General features: G+C 39.8%; 1 protein-coding gene across 14 annotated transcripts in view; it reads right to left on the reverse strand.

Moving 5' to 3' along the window:
• The window catches only part of SOX6 (SRY-box transcription factor 6), a 413,675-nt gene that overhangs the window by 49,767 nt on the left and 338,394 nt on the right, over window positions 1-25,514 (reverse strand). For all 14 annotated transcript variants that reach the window (XM_033153469.1, XM_033153452.1, XM_033153460.1 and 11 more), the window contains 2 exons: window positions 6,036-6,185; window positions 1,638-1,818 (listed from right to left, as the gene is read on the reverse strand). In XM_033153469.1, the coding sequence (XP_033009360.1) occupies window positions 1,638-1,818; window positions 6,036-6,185 (331 nt within the window). The remainder of the gene's footprint in view (window positions 1-1,637; window positions 1,819-6,035; window positions 6,186-25,514) is intronic.

A 25,514-nucleotide genomic window follows, 5' to 3' on the forward strand; every position in this document is an offset into this window, starting at 1 on the left:
CCATATGCCAGAAGTCTGCCCACCCTGATTCACACGGTTGGTTCCAGATTTTGGACTGGGGGGATCAAGCCCAGTCCACTGCCCAGAGGGAAACTGGCGGTTGCTACTCCTGTTCCTTACTCCTGCTACTGCTTTCTCATTTGGAGAAGGCAGATGAACAGTCAGCTATAGCAAGAAGCAGGGAGGGGAGCAGGCTCCAGGGATCAACAGTTGGCTTCCTCTAAAGTGTGAGCCTTGTTAGAGTCCCAACAATGATGACTCCTGATGACAGCCATGGCCCAACAAAAGAGAGGGGGTGGGGAAGGAGAAAACGGCAAAAGAAGGATCAATTCTGAAACTGGAGCTCTTTAAAGAGATAGAAAGGCTCTGCAGGTTATGACTACCTCTGTTGGCTACTGCATAAAGGAAATTTGAGGATAGGGATTGTGTGTGTGTGTGTAATGATGATGATGATAAAAATAGTAATGATATAGAACAAAATGCAAACAGCTGTTCTTTGCATACTGTACAGAATGCATATATTCTCTTCTTCCATGTCCCAATAGGATGGTATAAATTCTATAATACAAGCTTGCTATATCATCATTTTGAAAAATAGCGCAAGCACCTAAAAATAAAATACCTACAGAAAGTAATTTTTCTGTCTTGCTGAAACCATAAATGTGCAAAAAAAATTGCACTATAAAAACCCTACTTTTAGGTCACTCCTGCAGAGACACCAAAACCTAGTAATGGAGGAAACTCGCACACGAAAGCTCATACCAAGAACAAACTTAGTTGGTCTCTAAGGTGCTACTGGAAGGATTTTTTAATTTTTAATTTTGTTTTATCCCTACATGAGGAAAAGTACTGTGCTGTGTGGGTTTTGGGGTGTCCTGTCCTTTTGTGAACTGTACCACCAATCACATTTCCACCACAACAGATTTTCAGAAACAAGCAGGAGCTGTTCATAAGGGTGTGCGTTTGCAAATGAGGGATGTGCTAAATCAATAAAAAGGGGTTTTTTAAATGAAGCTTTAGAAAACAATGGCCTCAAAGGACAGTAATTTATTCCACCACCACCACCACCCCCAAAAAAAATCAGGAGTGGGAAGAAGCTAGAAACACTGGTCAATGCTGCTGGGAATACAAAGCTCAGGGTTGGGGAACATGTGGACTTCCAGTTATTCCTCGATTACAACTCCATTTATCCCTGACCACTGTCAATGATAGTTGGGGGCTAATGGCCGCTGGCATCCAATAACACCTGGATCTAGCATCTGCTGACTTCAGTTTACTGCAAAGCATGTTGGGCTAGATAGACATTGGCCCGATCCAGCATGGCATTCCAAGTTCTAAAGCAAAGCTGCATACTCAGGCTCAGCTAACATAGATAATTTCAAGAAGGATAATCTTGTTCACCTGTGGCAGGAAAAGCAAGTGTAAGTGTGTGTGTGTGTGTGTGTGTGTGTGTGTGGTCTTGTGGACACTTGAAACACTAACAAATTTATCATAGCATAAGTTCTTGTGGAGTTGCATTATCTCATAAATGCTAATATAGTGTGAGCATGCACTCAAGTAGTTAACTATGTAGACCACACAAAGCCCGCCAGCCCATTCATATGCTAAATCCCCAGCATTTCTCCCCTTCTGAGTACCTAGAGAAGATCCTCTTCCCAGAGTTCCACCAATAGGGCTGGGGATTCCACTTTTATTGGCTGCATTCAAGGGGCTGGTTTTACTAGTAGGGAAGAGGTTCTGTGTTGGTGACGTCGGGGATTTGACAGGTTCCGCTGTCTTAGGTCTGGCTGAAAGATTCAGTGGCTGTGCGGCATCATCCTAAAAGAGTTTAATGTAAATAATTATTAGAAAAAGACAAATGAAACACATTATCACTTTGGAAGCCACAGCTATTTTACACCTCCTAGACAATGCTGCATTTCCTTGCAATAATAACAAAAGAAGCTAATTATCTACACTCCTTGAAGATTCAATGAAAGGAAAACCTCATTAATTTCTCTGTGCTATGCCTCTATTTACATTAACTATGGAGCTGGATCATTCTTTTTGGCAAATTAAAATTTGAATTAGCTCGCATTACTGCCTAATTTCCTAATGTGTTTTCTGAGATCTAAATTAACCCAGGGCATTTACAAAGAATTATTTAAGAAAAATTCTAGCAGCTCAGTTGTGTTGCTTTACTGGGCCTATTTAAAAAGTTATTGAAACTACAGTACAAAACAGATTGTGTATATGTGTGTGTGAATGGTGAGGTTATGGGTAAAATTAAACAGGAAAATATACTTAATACCTTAAACATTTATATTTGTTTACTCCTAGATATCCTTGACTTTGTTTTGTTTTTGTACAAGACTTTTTGGTCACAATATCTTTGTGAAACATTTCTGCATTCCCCCCTAAAAATCTGGAGAGAGGGTAAAGAGAGGTTGTAACAACAGTATATTTTACAGCATAACTCGTAACATGAAATTCTCACACCCTAATCCTACAGCATTAGCAGGCACTAGAATTCACGAAGCTAAAGCAGCACCCTGTTACTACTATTGGATGGAATTTGACTGTTATTTAGATTAAAATAGGATCTAAGCAACATAGTTGTATCTTGTATATGATTAATGTTAAATATTACAAAGGTCAGACTATGCTTTGGGGGGGTGTTTTACAGCACTTCTTTTTTAAAAAAAAAAAAAGCACTAATGTGTCAGTCTCTATGGCATGCATGTAAATCTAGACAAAGGAAATATAAATTTGGTACTGATATAAGCAGATCTACAGTCATATAGTTATAACTATCAGGTATCCACTCGCTTTGTGGTGTCTTTTGTACAAGTGAAATGAGGGGAGAAGGGGCTGGAGCAACTCACATAGCAAAAACCTGTGCACATCTACTCTTATGAAACATCTAACTTCTGGAAAAGGAAAAATCTAAGAAACTTGTTCTTTTGATCTAGCACTCCCCTTTACAATACAACCTCACCCTGTTCATTGGAGAGCTTGTACCCTGTGTTGAACTTGTTAGCAATCAGCCAGGCACAGCATTTTTGGAATAGCAGAATACTGATTTTCTGTAATTAAAATGAAAAGAGCCTGGTAACATGGCTCTCTCATTTAAAATATGCCCAAAGCTGAGATATGCTAGATATAAGGGTGCATCATCTATATTTTAGCAGACAGCACTGAACACTTCAAAGCTTAGAAATATATGAAAGGATACAATAATGCAGTCCATTATCTTATCATTGCCATTCTTCTTGCTGTCAAGTAGAGATTCTGCATGGCACAACTTGTCATATATAATGTATTAAATTGCCCAATGCAACAAATAAGTAACTATTTATAATACAGCACTTACTCTACAGTTTATGTTATTTCTAGGCCATTGCTATATAGGCACCCCTCTTTATTTGTAGAAGTCACATAAAATATAGCTTTTTCCTCAGTCAGTCATTAAGTGAGGGAGACAGTAATATGAGAAAGCTGTGAGGACAATGACATTAAGAAACTATTGAGCACATCCTTATCACTGACGTTTTGGGGGTTTGGCTGTGTCATCATCATCATCATCATCATCATTAACAATAATAATAATTTAAATTTAAATTTATATCTAGCCCATCTTGCTGGGTTGCCCCAGCCAATCAGTCCTCAAAGTCCACACATACAAAGATCTCAAGCCCATCATGGATCTCATCCTTGTCCACATGGCTAAAGGAGGTGATGGTGGAATTCAAATCTCAGCTTCCCATGCTGAATGTGGAATTAATAATGTGATGTGAAACAGGTATCCACCATTTCCCAGGACCCTGACTATTGTATTGCTTATCCACTATCTCATCCACCCAGGACTGTGGGCTCCCTGCCACTGTGTTCAAGAACAGTGTGGAAGTGTTCTCATCTCCCCTTTAAGCACTAGCCTGGAAGATGTGGTATCTGCTATCTGATCCTGTGGAATTTGCATGTGTATACTGAGTCAGGCCATTGGTCCATCTAGTTCAGTATTGGCTGTAGCTGTCCAGGGTTTCAGGTGGGGTCATTCCCAGCCTCACCAGGGATAAAGCCTGGGAACTTCTGCAGTCCAACATACTTTGCTTTTTCGTACAAAGAGATAAGATCCCACCTCCATTCTATCAACAGAAGCTAGCTAACTGGACTGGCAGCTGAATCCACTAGGAGTGGAATGATGTCCTCCACTGCACCCGAAGGAAGTTTTGGGGTGCAAGGCTGGCTGTGTGGCACACTCAGCTCTGGCCTACAACACCTTGACACTGTTTGCTCACTGCCTGCCTGCTGCTTGCTTGCTGCCCATTCAAACAACTATAGCAATGTAATTATAGTGGCAACAGCATGTGTCAAATCAGCAAAGCAAAGGATGAGTGCCACCTCTGACACATTGGAAAAAGAAAATGAGGTGAGGCAAGACAGAAAGACCAGTGGTCAAGAGCAAGCAAGCATTGCTGCTTCAGAAGAGCTGGCTCAGGAGGGTAGGAACAGCCAGGAGGTTGTCATCACCATGTCTAGCACCTACTGCCACACTCTACTCAATGGTAGGGGTGGCTCTATTCATATAATCCCAACATGTTCAAAATAGCAGTTTCATAATCAAATCATAGAAATGAAGGAATAAACGGAACCTGCAGATCATTCAGACAACTCATCTGTTGTGAACCAGCATCCTCAGTGCCACTCACACACAGAGCATCCATGTAGCACAGAGTGGCTGTCTTGTTTTCTTTTATGCTGAGAAACATGCAACACAAACAATGGGGAATTCCATTTCTAAATTAAGGCCGGTTATTAGTGTTTGAGGTTAAAGGGGGCATACTGCACTTTCATCCAATGATATTTTATACTTTTAATTTTATAAGCATATTATTATCTATGTTTCACTTTGTTAAAAGTCTTTTTGCTATATTTCTTAAGGAAGGATGTATGATGTGGGAAATAGGCCTAAAGCAAACAAACAAATAATTTCCAGCTGCCTACAGAAAGCTGGAAAGGAGGCAGTTTAGTCATTGCATGCTGCTGCCAAGTATCACACTGCAGCTTCCTAGTTCTCTAAGCAAGTGACAATTAAGTATGCATGAGCTTTTGACAATACATCAAACCAAATAGAAGCACGCCAAATACCAGCAACAGTGTGCTATCAACAAGGGTCCAATCAATCTACAGTCATGGCTCCCCCCCTCCCCAATCAATTGGCAGTGGTGGTCTTTTTTCCCCTCCAGCCATCCTCCTTTAATTTTTATTTTTATCTTCTTTAAATGAAATGATCCAATTTGTAAAATAAGAAGGGGAGTGGTTTTGCTTGCCATTTTACATAGTTAAGGCTAGTTCTTGTTAAACCATTTGGCATGATTGCCAGTCTTTTCATGCAATACTAGTAAGATTTACGCAATCACTATCGTATTACACACCACGTATTCCAGATGCTCTGCCCAAGTTATGTCAAACATAGGACTTAACAGGGCAGATACACCCCTGGCTCATACATCTCCTCAATCACAGGGATTTTTCATACTGCTCATGCTTAGGAATGAAAAAGGTGAATCCACATTGGATTTTCACTCTCTCGTCTCATGCATGCTTACTTGAGAACACCATTATAAATATAAAATAAGAAACTCTGGAAATGGCGAGTGATAAATTTTAATAGTTAAAAGCAGTGTAAAATATATTTTAAAAACTAGATTATAACTTATCATGAAATAACAGTATCTCCAGTCACATGAACTGCTGGTAAATCTTCACACTCAAGTGAACTGGAAAAGAGTCACAACTAAAGGCCCTTGGCAAGACTGGGGGCTCCTGACTCACCATGTACCTTGTAAACATGTAAATAGCAGCATGATTGTAATATGTGGTGGGCACAGTTCGCAGGGTCAAAAGGTCTGACCCCAGAGAGCTGAAATACCACTGGATTTGCTTGTTTGAAATTATTGTATTGTATTGTATTGTATTGTATTGTATTGTATTGTATTGTATTGTATTGTATTGTATCCTTGGGAGTATTCATGAAAGGAAACTTAAAGAAATACCTTAACTTGAGTTATAGGGCTGGTCCCTCTCTTTTCATTTTTCATCCCAGTAGGTGAAAGTGCCCCTGTTGTGTTTGGCGGCTGAGGGGTGGAGGGCATCTTTGCTCCAGGCGAAACCTGCATGCTGGCCAACTGAGCGGCATAGAGTTGCTGCAAAACAAGAATAACTCTTCTCCTTAGGATTATCTGCTTCAGCACTTTATAAATGATAGCTGAAATATTCTGAGACCCTAGGGGTGTGGTAACAGAGAATCTCCATCTTCCTGGCAGGCACTGGACAATGACATTCAAGAAGCAAGACTTCTAGCTTAAGGCCTAAATGGCAGCTTAATGGAGAAAGTGGTTAGCTGTCTTGACTATAAAGCACACCTCAAAGACCCATCAAATATATTTAAAATTGGAGTGCAAGTAACTATCATGCAATATTATAGTAATCTGCACATATTTCTTTTGTTTAACACCCTGCTGTTTTTCATTGATATGAGGCAGTCAACAGATTTTATATTTACCTGTAAGTACAATTTACATGTCAAATATATTTTAGTGCTAATTTGAATAGAAGCATAAATTCCTACTTGTAAAGGCGGGAATACGAGTATAACTCTTCCTAAAACATCATATGGTATTTTCTGAACAAAGCTTAGGTAAGTTCAATTTCTCTCTCGCAACCAACCTTAAAACCTCACCTTGAATTAGCAGTAGCAATAGTTCTACCACTATAAACAGGGAAGATCCTATTCCCTCTTTAACAAGTAAATCTGTATAAAATTTGCCTTATTAGCAGGAAAAAACCAGGTGGTTTGTATGTAATTTCCAACATGACTATCATTCAGATGGACAAATAAAAAAAATTACAGTAATCAAAAGCAGACCTTTCAGCACATGTAATTAAATGAAAGCTTAATAAAGAATAATTTTCAAGAGCCAGATGTGCTTATGTCATAATTGTTGCTTTCTTTGGAGCACTTTTTCTAATATAACAAGCCTCCAAAGAAATGAAAGTTACACAATACTGCACATGCTCTATGACTCAGTGGCTAGACAAATGCATGCAGAGTCAGTACTTTGGTTTCTTAATGGAGAAAAAACAATAGTTTTCTGTTTGTTTCACTAAGTCTATAGTACTCAACCCACTGGACTGGGGGTTGGGGAACCCATTCACATCCATAGGTATGACTTCCACATATCACCTGAAGGGCAAGACCAACCTATTCCACTCCACTGCTATGTCACACAATCCCTAAACAAACAGGACACAAGCTTTAAGATTCTGCTGAAATTAAATATTTAGGATGAATGCTGTGGTTTTTGCTCCTCTGTTTGAACTCTTGATTTCACAACTCTTCTTTATGTACTGAGTAATTACTTGTTCTGCTACTGGAGCCTGGTATCTTATCAACACCCCCTTGGCTATAGTACATAAACTAACATACTCATTCTTAGGATCATTCCTTTTAGTGGGCTATTTAATTGTGCACTAGCAATTGGGAACTGTTGCAAAAGTTTTTGTATATATGCATTTCCTGTGCAGTTTAAATTTGATTATTACAGCAGAGTGATGACAACGGAACAGAACAAAACAACTGGGGAAGAAAAGGGATCTGGGGTATTGTTTGTTTGTTAGCAAGGTCTATCTGAACATTTATACCCCAACTTTCTTCACATAGTTCACATTGCTGTCCCCCCCCCATGGTGGGTCCAGTTTCTTCAATTTGTATTCTGCAAGGGATATCCCATTTGGAAGACCTGGCATTTTCAAGTCCAGAGACACAGTTAGCATAGACGGAGAAGAGAATGTACATTACTCAGTATTCAATTATCCCTATTCAAGCTCCAGGCAAATTCATTCAAGGATGTCAGCAAGGCAACTGGGACATTCTTAGTCCATAGGCATTACTTTTCAGAGGTAATACATCCACAAAGTAAGAAAGTACACCAATCACCCTGAGCATAGAAACTCCAATGGGTACAAGTCTAGAATAGTATTGTGTGGAGTCTCCACTTAGAAGCAGCTTACATTCCATGTGACCCGGTTTCCCTATAACCAACATCAGGCAAACACTGAAGTGCTAAAGCATTCCATAATTTCTCTGACATTTCATAACCTTACCAAAAGGGATATCCTGCTATTGTCTAAAGATGACTCAATTTGCTGCTGCAGTTATTAAAGAATGTGATCATGTTGGCCACTGCCACTAAACCTAGTTTCAGAGCCTGGGACTGTGGTATAGTGGTACAGAAGTTTACCATGACAACCTTCATAACCACACTTTAAAGGAGAATTCAAAAATTTTGATTATAATTTTTCTTGCATAGACACTCCCTCTCGAACAGGAGCATACACAAACAGGAGCATACACAATATATGTACCGTGAACAGCCCTATGATCTTCAGATGAAGGGTGGTATATACATTTAATAATACATAATAAAAAATTATTAGGATCAGCTGACAGTCATAGAATAGGATACTAGCAAACAGTGGTGTACAGGTGAGCACACTGGACATTAGCTGAAATCTTGGTTCACATCCCTAATCAGCCATAAAGGTCTCTGGTGAGTTCACTTGCTTGAGACTAGCATATCTCACAGGGTTATTATTATGCAAATAAAGTGGGGTACTCACATCCCACCCTGAACTGAACTTGCTCCACCAGGTGATATCATTGCTCCTGCCAGAAAAATGTCCTACAACAGTACTTCCCTGTGCTTCACCTCCACTATACCACTGCTGAAGTACTGATCCAAGCTTATTAAATCCAGTTATGAGAATATCACTTTAACTGCTCATTTTAAAACCCATAACACATTTAGAAAACCATTGAAGCCATGGGTAACAGCAGCGTGGCGTATGCTCCAGCCGTGCGGGGCATGGAGGGAGCCCACTGCTCCTGGCTGGGTGCGAAACTACTGCCTTGGCAGCATCCTCACACGGTTTCACCCAGCTGAGGAGAGGGGTGGCAGTGCTGCCTCTGACTCTCCTTTTTCTGCCCCGTCCCCAGGGAAGGCTTGACTTGGGAGTGGAGCTGCCGGCTGCGGCCTGGCCGCTCATCAGGTAGCAAGGGCTGGGCGACTGGAGCGGGAAAAGCACCCTCTGCACTTTGCCGGCCCCCGCCCAGTACAAGAGCACCCGCTCATTGGGGGTGAGGCGCAGATGCACTTCACCCTCTGCTCACCCTGCCCTTGTGCCAACAGGCGGGCGCTTGCATGCTGGGCGGGGACAGGGCATGGAGGGTGCTCTTCACCCTCCACTTGCCCAGCCCTCGCCTTTTGGGCATGGTGTGGAGGGTGCTGCTCTTAACATTCCACACCCAGTCGTGCAATAGGGATCTCTACGGGGGGCACCTGCTTCACGTGCCCCTCCCCATTGTGCGCCTGGGGCAGCGGGCCTCCCGCCACTTCCCACGCTATTGCCAGTGATGAGCAGGAAATAAATTTGAATGGTAAACAATTTTTAAAACTTGTTTACCCCAAACTTGGGAGAGTGGATACTTTAACAGAAATATTTGAAATGCTAGCTTTGTAGCCCTTGACTAGTGACTAATAATAATAATAATAATAATAATAGAGTCCAAAATCATAAATTTTAAGCTGCGTTATTCAGTCATCACAGAAATCCATGCATCACAACAGCTCTTTTCAGTCTAGTTATAAATTTAAAATAGCTCTAAATGTTACTTCCACATTTTTACGTTGGCTCATGAAAGAATAGTAACATGGTTGAAGTAATAATGTTTTAAGACTAGTTCAAAACGAAAACAGGACTCTGCTTCCTTTGTTGCTCCAGAAACTGAAGCCAAGCCAAACTGAAGCATGGAGAATGAAATGGAAGAATTGAGCATCCTAAACCAAACTTTGATCTACTACATTGAGCCAGCAGACATAGGGTACAAGTGGTATGCAGAAAAAAATTAAGGTTAAAGCTAAGAAAGTGAGAGAAAAAGGAAAGGATGGGACTGAGTTCTATCACTATAGCTGAGGATGGGAAATTTGAATTTAATGTTGATGTTAGTAATGAAGGAAAGCCAGGTGAACGTTCCAGTGGTCAGGTACAGGGGGGAAGATGGGGTGGGGGCACAAGGGGAGAATCTGAGATACAGAACTCAGAAGAAGTAGTAGCAGAAAAATAAAATGAGAAATTAGGGGATGCTGATCAATATGGTTGACATCAATTCATCAATATGAAGAGAAATAAAAAGCAAGAGTTTTCAAATGCAACCAGATTGCAGCTCAAAAAAATAGCAAAAGAGATTCAGCAAAAGAGATTGCAGCCACCACAGCAGCAACAGTGGGCAATGCATTCCTTGGAGGCCAGATTTGTTGCCCCTGTGGATTCTGCCATCCAAGGTGGTCGCCTCACCTTGCCTCATGGGTTGGCCCCTCCCTGCTTGAATGCAACATAGGCTATTCTCATTTTGGCTAACAACCCAATTATGACAAAGACATTCCTTTTATGATCTTCACTGATAATCATTGCCTACAGGTTGATGGTGGACATATTGATGACTTGACTGTTGGAACCTTATACCAATTATCTAACCTTTGCAGTGGCTCCATTTAATCTTCAGGAATAATGTACTTGTTTTGACATATGAATTGCTGTGCATGAGACTTGTACTTGTTTCTCCCTCATGTCCTCTGCTGCTATGTCTGAGCAACAAAAGACACATCAAAGTAGCCTTTGCAAAGGCTTTGCATTGGCTTTCAATTTCTACAGTATTTGGGTAAGAGGCAAGGTTCTTTCTATGCTTCATATGTTCTTCAACCAGAATTTCTCTAGGCATACTACTACCATTGATGATATTGGATTTATCAAAAGAGTATTGTATGGCCAGGATGAAAACAGTCATTGAACTACTTTCATAAAATGGATGATTTGGACTTGCTTTTTCTGAACTGCAGCAATCCATGCCAAACTGCTTTTAAAACCAATGGGTGGACAAAAGCAGTCTGTGATATAAAATCAAGTAGGTAGCCGCGTTGGTCTGATGCAGTAGAAATATATACTGTATTTCGTTCTGCATGCACACGAAAGCTCATACCAAGAACAAACTTAGTTGGTTTCTAAGGTGCTAGTGGACAATTTATTATTATTATTATTATTATTATTATTATTATTATTATTATTATTATTATATTTCTACTGTGATATAAAATGTTGTTTAGCTATTCAAGGGCTCTTCCCATGTGAGCCTGAGCAGCTCTTTTGAGCCTAGCTTTATCAGATGAATAACTGCATCATATTGGTCTCTATATTATTGAACTCTCTGAGAATTAACAGGGCAGGAAGCAGAGCCCACAAAAGCTTAAGTGACTTAAAAGGAAATAGAAGGGATGCCAAGTGAGCCATCAGCAACCTAACCATGTGATAAACCCAGAGGCAACTCCAAAGTTGCTATGCCATTGCCCATGGAATCTATCAAGGGACCAGATGCTCTTGCTAGAAAAATATCTTCCATGGCTCGGCATCTGGATCTTTTGAGGAAGAACAGGATAAATTGCATTCACAATTGTGTACATGTATTAAAGCATAACACACACTTTTTAAAGTTCACAATTGAATTCAATTACACATTTGCTGTTTCAAAATGAATTTGATATGAAGGGGGGTGGGAATATGATGTAGCAATTTTTAGGTTAGGGGGTTTTAAGTGCACATTTTCTTTAATTTAACAGCTCATTTGCACAGATGTTACCTGTTACAAATGTGTATATTATAAATGCCAGTGTTTCTATACTGAAAACCATATTGCAACAAAACCACGACCAACTTTTTAGGTCTCAGAAGGATTTTCTTGGTTAAATATAAATATTATCTTAATAAATTGAAAAGTTAATATACCTTTTAAAGAATAGAAATGTTATTGGCCAAACCCCCAGCTCATTAACACATGCCCTACTCAATTAATCTAAAAGACTTAATATTCTGATCATTTATAGTATTCAACTCTAACTTAGCTCAAATATTAATGAGTGTCATGGAACAAAACTGTATCTGAATAAGGCAGCCTATATACAGGGTGGATGGGAGGCTATTAGTTAAAATATTTCTAGACTATAGCAAGTAATATTTGCTAAATATGTTAACTTTTTAACGGACAGGTTTTCACACTTAATTTTCTCTCTTCATGCAATGTTATCCAAGGATGAGTTTGCACAAGGTTCTAATAGATACAAGCTTCTTCTTCTCAGGAGTTCATAGATTCATAAAATCAAAGTTGGAAGGGACACTGAGCATCATCTAGTTCAACCCATATACGCAGCTGTCCCATAAAGGGATCAAACCTACAACCTTGGCATTATCAGCACCACACTCTAACCTATCTGGTGGCACCCACTACTGAAATCGGTTTCTTCTCCCTGTACATTCCCAGTGGAGTTTTTCACAGACTTGGACCCCCCCCCCCGCAAACCTCATAAATCCCTTGCACTCAAGAGTGTTGATTTCCTTGTTTCACAGCCCTATCTACCTGCTCTCAACTTTGCCCTCTACAAACATTTTGCCATTATTGCATTTTTAAAAACCCATTTTTAACTAGTATATTTATTGTATGGAAGTTTTAAACAGAACTGATACAAAAATGATTAGGTAGATTTATGTCACAATTCTATGTCAACCAGTTGAAAACTCCCAAGTAAGTGTGCACCATATTGCAGTCTTATTCTTTTGCCAGTAATATAGAGAGGAAATGAGGTGGCCCTCACATTTGTAAAGTGGGGGCTATTAAATCTGTATCTTATTCAAGTCGATATGCAATACAAATAGTGTATAATCCTTATTAACATTAAATGATATTAATGGTAACAGTAATTATTAATGGTAACAATGCTTACTACCAAGGATTACTTGTCTGACACAGTTTTGCTACCATTAGTTGTCTGACAAGTTAGAACAAGCATATTCAGTAGGTCTCTCGGTTATTTCTCATTATACCAATAATTAACCAATAGTTAAATGGAAGAAAGCATGACTAAATATGTTAAATGCTGTTGCTTCCATTGTTAACATGTTAATCTACAGCCACTTGATGTAAAAAATAAGAGTTGTTAAAAGAACTGAACTTGAACTGGACCATGGAATAGTTATATCTCTCTGTAGTTCTTTAATGAGTTATGTCCTTACATTTTTATGTCTATAGTTGGTCAGAGCACTACAAATCAATGCTTCTTTCCATCACTCCTACATTTGACTATAATTTACAGCTCAGTAAGAAGACTCATGAAACAAGTGCCTATTTTACTTTGGCAAACTAATTCTAGCTAATCAAAGCTTTCCAGCAAAACAACTCAGCATGAAACTCTGCAAGGAAAATATGCAGAGAACAAAGCTTTTTGTCAAACAACACATCTCAAGATGTAAACACATATGTCTCTTATAGGAAATTTTATCGCTTCCACATTAATCGGCACACAAAAGGAGTATTCTTGTTGCAGACCTGGTGCAACTGGGGAGCCATCGTCACTGGAAACAAGAGCCTGATTAGGTTCCCACACAGATATGAATAGACTTTCCTTTTTTTAGTGTAATGCCGCTTTTCTTATTTCTTAAGAACAGACTGGCAATTGTAACTGTGCAGGAAAAAAGCTCCAAACAACTCTCCTGAATTGTCTTGGAACTTGGACATTTATTTCTTCATTTCTGGCTTCTTTTGTTGTCACAACCCAATAACATCTATTATCCCATCTGGTTGTCCTCTTCTGGAAAGCCTGAGTTAATCCACAGCTGTAAAGATGAACAAGAACTTAGCAGGCTCAGAGCACACTAAGGTCTCTTATCTGCTAATGAAGTCGGCAGTCTGCGGGACAGATGTTAAAAGGATCTGTAAAATAAGTCAGTGACAAAGATCCTGACCTCTGCTGGGGAAATTTTTTTATTATTCCGGAAAAGGACATAATTGCATGGAAAAGCATTAACAATTAGAGGAGCCATATCAGTGCTTTATGGATTCTGATTTCTTGCCTCAGCTTTCAAAAGAAACAGACGGTCAGTTGTTGCTATAGGGAACAGATAATGCACACTGGTGCAAATAATAGTAGCCACAGATAATTTGTCATGGACTCCAAAGAGATGGCGCAACTGCTTCTCTTTGCTGTCTTCTTGAATGCTGGAGTATCAACAATGCAGTGTTAATTGTTGCAGTGTGTGCTAGCGGTATTGAAAAGGCAGTGCTAATTTACAATGCCAGTCATAGTGTTTCCGTTTTTTTTAAAAAAAATAGCATGGTGGGAAACATAACGTTTTCTTTAAGCGTTGCTAACAGTTCTTTTAACATTCTTGCATTTAAACATCAAACAATCTTTGACTATTCCAGGTCTCAAAATTTTGTTTTTTGGTTGCTGTCTTTAAAAGAAAACTGTAAAATAATAATAATAATAATAATAATAATAATAATAATAATAATAATAATAATAATAATGATTTCTCTGGCCCTTAAAAAAAAATCGCACGAAAAAGCAGTTTTTGCAAACATGTAAATTCTTTTGCTCTGAACATTAGGCAAAAGTGTGCTACTAAGCCACTTCACCTCTGGAGCCGTCTTTTGCCATTCAATTTTTTTGTCCTTCTACCCATGTAATGCGGTCCATTCAGAATGTGTAGATATGGGTACGGGCCCCTCCCTTCTGCCATGTCAATAATGACTGGAATGAAGTTGGCATTTTCTGGGAGCACTCATTCATGCAAACGACTGCTTAGTATGATCTCTTTCTTTCATTCTCTTTTTGCAAAATCAGACAGGTGAGATGTCTGCACGGAGCCCCTTCATACAAGTCATAGTCACTTCATTATCTAAGTTGGAGAAGGTGAATCAGGACTAAGCCACCTAATGCATGGGTTCACTCATAACTCTGTTCTGTTTCTACATAAATCTGTGATTTTTCTTAATCCACACCAAAAAAAAGCATTTTAACTGTCTTTTATAATAGCTTTTCTCTCAAAATATGCATTTCTCAATGTATTTCATCTCAAAACACAACAGTGGTACAACCAATAAATATGGTGACTACATAGCTTAAGAAGTGCCTAGTTCAGAGACCAGAGTGTGAGAGTCCAGTGAGCAAAGGACAACAGAGGGATTTTATTTTTATTTTTATGGATTGGTATAGGATTATCTGTTATAGAATTTGTTTTAATGTGACTGAAATGAGCTTCACGGCATGAAAAATATATAGAGACTATTGCCCTGATACAGAGCCCTGCAGATTGTATAATGCAAAGACAAGAAATGATTATTATTAATAGGACCCTTCGTAACAGATAGCACTTGACAGGGTTACATGGGCAGTCCTGCATAATTGGTTTACCTCATTCATTTCAGTGGAGGGCAGTTCTTCTTGTACAATGGGTTTTATGTGCCTGGAGCTGATCCCTCAGTTGAAACTAAAGTGGGCTTGTGGGTGGAGGAGCATGTGTGTGCATCAGGACCTCTGCACCCACAGCTCCTGTAGGAGTGACAAGAAAATCCCCTTTGTGGTTTACATACATAGGGTGCTCTTCAACAGAGGGCCTGACACTTATTTTTCTGAACTGCAACTTTGACATAGTAAATTGAGGGGTATTGTGCTCCCTGAGAACAGCCAAATTACATAGGGCAGATTCAATCATGATGTTTAAATATAACTTCCTTGAATTACCTGTTCACAACCAGTTTACCATAAAATCGAAAGCAAAGCCACAAAAGTACACTTGGATAAACCACAAATAGCTGCCAGCCGCTGCGGCAATTGAAAGAATTTGGCACTTGGCCGTTGCCTCTGTATACTAGCATTTGCTTCCCATCTGAAATAAAGCAATTGTTTTATTAGTGTTATTAAATTTCAGCAAATTTCTAAGTATAATGTAACCCATCACCCTATAATGGCATATATTTACTGTAACAGCATCAGAACTGACAAAAAGTTTACAAAATGGGAATTTACATAAATTTGAAATGAGTGTGTATATGTGTGTGTGTGTGTGTGTGAGAGAGAGAGAGAGAGAGAGAGAGAGGGGACAGTTTCTAGAATTTTATCAGCACTCTGAAGAAACCAAAGAACAGAAGCCTTAAAGGGTTATGTGGATAGCAGTTAGAGGCATGTAACCTGGAGCTGGCTCTACTTCCATAGTCTCACGATGTGCTTTACAGAACATAGTAAATGGGCTGCAGCTTTTGCCACAATTGAGAAACTGATCAACCTGCTTCTCACTCAAGAGATTGGGGGTCAGGCAAGGACCCCCCTTTCTGAGCAGAGCACACAGGAAAAAAACATATTCCTTTCAGAGGTCCTTAAAATATGTATGCTTGCCCATCATTATTTATTTATTTTAAAATATTTCTAGGTCATCTTTATGGACAGTGTCCATCTAAGTTGACTTACAGCAATAACTCTTTTAAAAAGATGAAATCAACAATCCTGAAGCTAAAATTATCAGATCCCCCCTTTAAAAAAAGAGCATATAAAAATACTTGGACACCTAGTGAAATATTTTTTTTACAGCAGCAATAACCGTAGGTCCAGCCAAATACAAATATAAATTTTGAAAAGCCAGCTGAAAGAGATGTGTTTAAGAGATTCCAAAATGCCAGAAGCATGGTATCCTACTACAAATCAATGGGCAAGGAGTTCCAGAGTCACCACGGAGAAAGCTCTCTCCCTTATAGTCACCTACACTGATCTAGAAGATAGGCATATCAAGAGGGTCTTCCTTGTTGATCACTGTCTGGAAGATAGGAATCTCCCTGTTCTGGACAGGTTTCCACTCCCTCTAAAGGAGCAGGTACATAGCTTTGTCACTAAAGTTCCAAGTGATCTCTGTGGCTAGGAGTGCCTTTTACCAGCTTCAACTGGGACACCAGCTATGGCTGCACCTGGATTGAGATCACTTGGCCAATGTGGTCCCAAACATTGGTAACCTTGGTACTAGATTACCACAATGTGATCTATGAGGAGTTTCCCTTGGGCCTAGTCTGGAAAGACCAGCTGGTTCAAAATGAAGCAGTTAGATTGCTGATTGGAGTTGATGGCAAACAGCATTTGACACCTCTTCTAAAACATCTGCACTGGCTGTGCATATGCTACTAGGTCATTTTCAGGGTTCTTGGGTCCAGGACTAACTGTACCCTTATATCCCACCTTAATTACTGAAAGGAGTACTGTTGTCCCTGATGTTACAGACACCCAACTGGCCTCACCTAGAAGTTGGACATTTAGTGTTGCAGATCCCATGCTGTGGAACACCCTCCTAGCAGGAAAGTATTGAGCTGAGGGGGATTAAGTAGTAGGCCATATGCAAGATCCTTCTAATCACTGGATGCAATGTTAAAATATAAGACAGACTAGCTTCCTCTGTTGAGGTGATCACCTGGGTTATGGGCAATTAAGAGAATGAAGAAAAAGGGGTTATGTGCAAGTTGGCAAGTTAGGACAAACCCTGAGTTTAGAATTCAAAGGGGCAGTGTTGTGACCCAGAAGTAAAGCAGCGAGCTTGAGAGATAGTCAGAGCAAACTTTGAGAGCAATGCTTGATTTCTGTTTGAATCCAAGGCAGTGGCAGAGGAAGTGCCATCTCTGAGGGGGGTGATAAGAAGGCACCCAGCGGGGGGCTCACCTCGCCATCCCTGGATGCAGCGGCATGAGCCGCTGCCATCGTACCGCCACAGCCGCGTGCAGAGGATCCTCCACTCATGGCTGCACCCTCTGCCGCCATCCACAGCGCTCAAGTGGCACTGTTGGCAAACCGCCTGGCAGCGCCTGTGCCTGCACTGTACGTACAGCACATGCGCACTGCCTCTACGTACACACATGCGCGCTGCTGCTTGAGCACCGTACGGATGGCGGTGGGATCCCTCCACCGCAACTGCAGCCGCGAGCAGGGTATCCTGCCGTACATACGGCTCATGCGCATGCACAGTATGTAGTGGTGCGCACACATGCACGGTACATGGTGGCGTGCATGCATGTGCCATATGTACGGCGTGCATGCACCACCGGGTGGTTGGCCCCGCCCCCACACCGAGTGCCGGTTCTCCTTCCTTCACGCCTGATCCAAGGCTGCAGCTATGGAAGAAACAAGACTCTTTGGGGGTTTTAATGCTATGAACCCCTCCATCGTAGGCTCAGGTTGTTATAGATGTGTAAATAAGTCTCATATCCTACAGGCAACACAGTCTCTACTGTGCCCCATTTCAAAAAGAAAAAGGTAAACATCTGGAACCGTTGGAATCTTCCACGGCTCAGAGATTGGGATGGTGTGCAACAGAGTTATGATATAGTGATATATATATATAATAAGCCAAGGGTTCCATGGAACAGAAGAAATTGTGTGAAGCCACTCAAAGAAGAGAGATGAACTTAAAGTTCACACAGAGCTCAAAGTTTCTGAAGTCTGAGCAGCATATAGTTAGACATGGAAAGAGGCTGACCTCTTCTGTAATATTAATACAGAACAATATATATAGCAACATATATATACAATCACTCTTGATGTCCAGAAAGCAATATTTCTTCTGTGTCTGAGTCAAAACAGTAAATTGGGAGTAGAATGGAGAGAGAATTTTGCTATATTGAAAATGGAGCTCCGAAACTCAGAAGTGCAGCTCCCTCATGAAACCATCTTGAGGGTAAGGCAAAAACTCACACTGACTCTGTGGCTGTGCCTCACCTCATTTCACTCATATTTTTTTCAACAGACTGAGTGTTGCTCTGCTGAGAATATGATGCTAAACCACTTTTCCTGTCGAGTTTTTTAAACAGGGCCTCTGAGAAAGGGTTTGATACAACTCAATGACTGAAGTAATACCTTTGTCCATCTGAGCATTAAATGGCCCATTGAAATACAGCTTAGCTTGAAGGAATTTTTCAGTAAATGGTGGTTTCTAATTCCCCCCCCCCCAACTCTTCTCCCAGCTGACTAGATTCTGGCTTCAAAACTGCAGTTCAATCACTTTCAGCTGCCTCTCAGGTCAGGCCTTTAGCCAGTGTTAATTAAATATAACCCCTTTAGAATACTAGAGGTTAACCGAGAGCAACAAATTGGTCTTCAATACAGAATCTAGCACTATTCAAACAAAAGAGATTTGTGTGAGAGGCCTTCTTTGCTTATATTGTCCTTAATGCATTAAATATATAAGGGGCTGAACAAAGGATTATTTCTTTTTAGTTTGAAATGGTAAAAGCATTAAAACATGTTTCCTGCTTTGCATATGATTTGTCTTTAAAAAATACACACCATAAAAGAAAAGTGCTGCAGCAGATAGTTTTGTAACTACAGCAGCACCATTCCAATTTGATAAAGTGAAACTAAAAAAACAAAACAACAATGTACCAGACAGACACTTTCCTTTCCTTATATTCCTCCCTGCAGTTGTTAGAAGTTTACATTTTACGTATTTCATTTGTTTTGGTCTCTAGTCAGCGCAGATGTTCATATAACTTCAATTGTACATAGTTAGAATTTGCTGTCTGTTCCATACACTTGGACTCAACGCCATGATTGATAACTAACTGAAATTGTCTTTCTTTCTCTTCCTAATGATTTCAAATGAGTATTGTTGGCTTTTTGGAATGAATATTTGTTTAGTGCTCTGTTAAGAAAATTAAATAAAATGAGGGTGGGGTTTTTTGTTTTTATAATTGTCCATAGCTATCTGAAGATTAAGGTAAACTGAAAGGTTTTATTTCAAATGCACAGCAATTAGCCTTGTCTCCATGAACATGACTTTACTGTAAATACTCCACCTTGACTATCCCTTTGTCCCAAGTTTCCTTGAAGAAAGCAACCAAGCGATAATTCAGCATTATTGCTGCTTCAGTGCCCTAATCGCTTAAAGAGCAGCAAAGACCCTATTGCTCACAGCCACAAGGCTACTACAGTCTCCTGGCCTAAGGCAGGCTTCGCAACCCAGCAGCATCCAGATGTCAGGAGAAATATCCAGGTCCTGATGCAGCATGCCGCTCCATTCCAGTATGGCCTAACAGCTGTTTCAGCTGCTGGCATTCAACCTGCTGAATGCACCGAGACTGTGGCAGACTAGGGAATAGAAATAGGGTGGAACTGAAAGACTGAAACTGCCCCATTTCATGTGGGTATCACAAAAACACCAAAAAGTCCCATGCAAAATGCTTACTAACTTCCATTCCTTCATATATATTCTGTATTTTTAATCCTCAGGTCTGATTGCTTGACCTGCCTACTTAGGAAAGCGGTCCTGTTGCAAGGATATGATGTGGAGGCCGATAGGCCGACCAGCAAACATGCAGAATCTCCAGCAATATTACCCATCGCCATTGCTTTTAATTAAAAGGAATCCATTTTCACCGACTCTCAGCATGTTATCTTGCTAATCAAGCATGGCAAACTTCCTTTGCTTGAGTTACACAAAGAGATGGAGGACTACAGAAAAGGAAAAGAAAAGAATACACAGCACACAGAGTTTGCAAAGCTCATAAGAAGGTGGTGTTCTGTAGACGACAAACATTAAAACTATGCTGAACATATGTCTGTCTTAGTTTGCGAGGTATCTTAAGAGCTTTAAAATTGCTAAGCACCTTTTCATCCCCTAAAGGAACAAAGAAAAAAAGAAAAGTCTGTAATGGCATGAGAAAAGGAGGGGTCTAAAATATATCTGTGTAGGAAGTCAACCATTCTTTACACTGGCTCAGTTAGTGACCTTAGACAAGCCACCAATTTCCACAAATCTTTTATAAAATGGGCACAGTAATAACAATACTTATGCACCTTGCATAGGAGTTGCAACGAGGCCTAATACCGTGCTAGGAAAGTGCTGGATGAGAGTTGCTACCATAAATGAGTAGGAAGTATCATTATTTGTATTTGTATCATAAATCCCGTTCAAGTTTGCAATCTTGTCCTTTGCTTTTTCACATGAGCCTTGACATTTTAACAAAATTCTTCTTGAAGGTTAAAATAAACACAGCCTCATACCAAGTGCTTGCTTATATTCACACCTTGTTATTGTTGCCTCTGCCGTCTTTCTCCTCCCTGTATTTTCCCCCTCCTTCTGAGCTGAGATCATTCCAGTCATTAAGTTCCTTAGGGCATACAGTAAATGTTTTTTATACTTAGGCAACTCTGTAAAAAGCAGACTCCAACTTTATTTTCCAACATAAACTTTAAAAAAGAGAGGGTGCGTGTAGGGGAAGTACTTGGGGGGGGGGGTTGTAGCCGGGGAGAGGGGGATAACCCTCTTGTATATCCCCATCCTCATTATAACCCTGCAGACTTTTCATGTTCTTGGATGGATTCACCGTTAGCAGTACTTGACTGCTTCTCTGCCTGGTGTTGCTTTTCCAGCCATGCTGCTGAGGCCCCAATCCACTCACCAGTTATGAGCTCAGATCTCAGGTCATAACACCCATGATCCTAACCCAGCCTTGAATTATTATTTATTTATTTTTTAGTTTCAAAGTAGAATGAAAGGGGGGGGTGGGATTTCAAAGCAGAGAGAAACAAAGAAAGGGGCAGGGGGGAAAGGGATTAAGGCTTTTAAAATTATAATGCATACAAAATCCAAAAGCATGAGAAAGCTGCACGCGTGTGTGCCAGTGTCCAATCCTAGTTCATAATATAGTTTGAAATTATTGGGTTATTTTCCATTTGCAGGAACTGAAGGGCAGATAGGGATATTATAAATATATGCTGGCTCTACTGATCAGGAGAAGCTTTATCACTCAGCTGGGGCACTTCTGGGGAAAAGAGCCATTCTAGCATCCCATTCAATTAACATATCATTAAAAATAGCTTTTCCCCACTGAGGTTGCTGTGTTACCTGATAAGTAAACATATTATATGTAAAGTGTATACTACGTATGTATAGATGGTAAGTGTAAAAGAGTCTGTTTATAAAACAAGAAGAAAAACCCTTAAACACTTTGGTTGGAAACTAGAAAACGGAATATTATAGCTATAGTCTTCAGCTGCATCAAAGCTTTCAAATACTTCTAAAGTGCGAGTTATTTAACAGACTTTGCCTATAGAACATACACAGTATAGGCTTGTCTAGTCAGAAGTAAACCCCACAAAGTTCAATGGGGCTTACTCCTAGATAGGTTTACATAGGATTGCAGCAACAGAAATGTTAGATATTTTCAAAAACAGTAAAAGTCACACCTAAACATTGTATAAACTTTTTAGATTCAATTTTTGACTTCTGCTTATTAGAAACCTCAATGAATTTCAACCATCAATGACGGAGTATAGATACAAGTGGTGAAATCTGCTTCTAGGGACTTTCTCTGCTAAAACATTCATTTCAGAGATCTGAATGAAACTACCTGTATGCCTTTGAAAGTTGCACCCTGCTATTGGTACCTGTTTGTTTGTTTGTTTGTTTGTTTGTTTGTTACAATTAAGCACTGTATGAATTTTATTAAATAAGTAAAATAGATTTTAAAAAAACTTCTAAACACATTAAAAACATATAAAATTGAAATTACCAAAAGACTTCTGGAGATGTATCACAGATATCATAATGGAAATCACAGGGGTAACTTGGGATAAAGTCCCACGTTGATCGTACTTAAGTGGATTGAGGCAGATATTTCAAAGGGAATAAAATCTCTTACATGGAATTTAATAATGGCAAAAAAGAGCATATTTGGGGGTATGACAATGGTTAATGGCAGAATTGACATTCTCATTCATGTCTTTCTTTTCTTTCTTTTTTATAGCACCCCCCCCCCAATTTCTTGCAGTTGTGGTGGCTGAACTCACTTCAGTGTTCACTTTTAGAGGCAACCATTTCCCCTCCAGAGTACCTGTGCTCACCACTTTGCTCTTGTACATTCCATGAACATGCCAGAACCAGTGTATTTCCCCCTCACACAAAGTAGTAGTGACACCCCCCCCCCAGAATACCCTGGAATGCAATGTCTGGGACTTTCTGGGGAGGGAAGGAAGCCACCAGAGGAAGCCACCAAAATTAGTTGCAATGCCACTGTCAGTGGCATCAACAATTGTCAAAACAGAAAATAAAAGAAAAATAAACATGAATAACTAAACAAATATAAGCCTTGTGCATAAATAAATAAATAAATGTGATTCCCCCCCCCCCCGATCATTTTAATAATGAAATTTCATGGCATTGAGACAGAATATAATGTATTGCAAGCACCTATTAAGCACCATTAATTAAAGAAAACTCAAAACAGGAGTCAACACTAACTAAATTACTGCACCCTCATTCCAAAAGCTGATTAAAGAAAAAAGTTTACACATTTAAGCTATATTGCTTTCCCACATAATTCTGGTAACTGTAGTGTGTATGCAGCATCAATTGCTGTTTCTTGCTCATGCTTCTATTCCCCACCATCCCTTTGGCCCTTACCTTGTTCCTCGCCATATCCTTCTTCTTTGGGTTTATTGTAGGCAGAGAATAATGCTGGGCAAAACACAGATTGCCTTTAGGTAACCCTCTCTGGAAGCTTGCATATCACATTATACTGATGTACCTTCTCCTCCAACTCTTCCAGGAAGCTGAAACCAGCGTTCTGACCCAAAGTTAGTCTCACCTAATTGCCACTAATATTAATGAGACCTAAACTACTCACAGTTACATTATCCCATGGATTTCACTGGGATTAAAGCACAACTCATTTGCTTTGGATTGAGGCTAGGGACTCTATAGTGGCATACTGCCTGTCCAAAATGCCCAAAAGTATGTAAATTGCACCCCAAATCTATTTGTAATAGTCACTGAATTGGGCAGACTTATTCATGATTGCATTTTGCAGAGTTAATTTTGATGAAAAAAATTCACTGTAACAGATCCATGATAAGCAAATGCATTTGGCTAAAATAACAAAACAACACTACAAGAAAAATAAGGCTATTGAGAGCTTAGTAGTCTTTTGAGTGCTAGCTGGAAAGATTCTATGAGGCTAATGAAGACAGAATCTCTGCCTGTAACAATATTAAGTTTATTTTCTCTAGTGATTCGAAGAAGTGAGCAATCTGTCACTAATACACTGAGTTAAATTACTTGTCTTGTTGGAATTCCTGCTGACAGTCAGTCACTCACAGCGCTGACCTAAACATCTACCTGCTGACAAACAAATTGCAGTGTCAAACTTTGAAAAGGTAACTAGCTGGTTTTAATTTTGATTGGTCTTACTTGAATCTCTTGTGCATTCTTCCCTTTTCCTCCTCCACCCACCCTCTCCCCTCTCTCAAAATCCCCATTCTTTACTAGGCTGAAAATGAAAATAAAGGAAACTCCTGTTTAGCATTTGTGGGGGGAATTATTATTGCTGGCTGCATCAGAGAAATGTTATGTCAGATAAAACTGTTAAAGTGTGTCTAAGCAACATTAAGAGTGGCAGGCCCGCCAGTGACTGACTGGGTGAGTGAACACATTACCCAGACAGCATTGTAGGAATTAATTTTCTTCAATAAAGTGATTTTTAAGGCTCATATATTTCACAATCTAAACATATGTCACTGTTTCATAAACAAAATAAATGGATTAAAATAATACATTACCAATATGCTGACACATGGAGATATTTTAATTAGGAATACTTAAGCTGTGTGATATTTAACTGCTGTATTTGCTGAAGAGGAGCAGGCATCATTTCATAAGGCAAGAAGCCGGCAGAGTACTTTACACGGTGAGGGACTGAAGCGGGACCAAATAGCTCTCATTTTTTAAAATAAGCCCACTGCGCAGCATCGTCCCAAACGTAAACTGCTTTAAGCTTACAGAAGAATACAAAGAACTCCATAAATTGAGGCAGGCCACGAAACCAACTTTTTCATTGGAGACAGGATGGGGAATGGGAGGGAAAGAAGCAAGGAATATGTCTCAGACATGCTAGTTCCTGAGAATACTATTTCTTCATAAAAGGCAACACTTAACATCTTAGCTATTTCAGGGACATATTTACATGACTGTCACATCACAAGAGCCTCTTTCCTGCACATTCTTCTTGACTTTACTGTAAGGGCCAGCACAAAAATAGCTGAGGAAAGCAAATGTCAACCCCAGTCCTGAAATTTATATGTGTGAGAGAATTAGAATAAGTAGAAATGTAATATATTGTTTACTGTACTGAGTGCCCTCTGTTCTCTAAAGGTCAAAAGCATTGTAACCTTAGAGTTACAGTTTCTGATTGTTCCCAGGGTTAAATACATTATCAAAATTAATGGTTCAAACCCCCTCAACCTTCAGATATATGAGTATTCATGCCTCCATCTGCCAAACTGTTCAACTAAAAATAGCATTCTTTGGCCTTCATTCTGCTAATACTGCACCCCTGAGGCAGGCTCTGCAATGCTTCAGCAGTACTTTGGATCTTCACCCAGTGGTATAACAAAAGGTCATTACTTTGTGTAAGAAAAGGGGGGCTGGGGGAGGAGAAGAGCAACAGACTAAAGAAGCATACTGCATGGGTATTTTGTTGTTGTTGTTGTTGTTTAATTTAGTTGATGATAAAAACTTCAGTCTTCCAGCACACAGCTGCAACCATAGCTAAGACTTGCCAA

This window comes from Lacerta agilis, chromosome 1, assembly GCF_009819535.1.
Source record: "Lacerta agilis isolate rLacAgi1 chromosome 1, rLacAgi1.pri, whole genome shotgun sequence".
NCBI lineage: Eukaryota > Metazoa > Chordata > Lepidosauria > Squamata > Lacertidae > Lacerta > Lacerta agilis.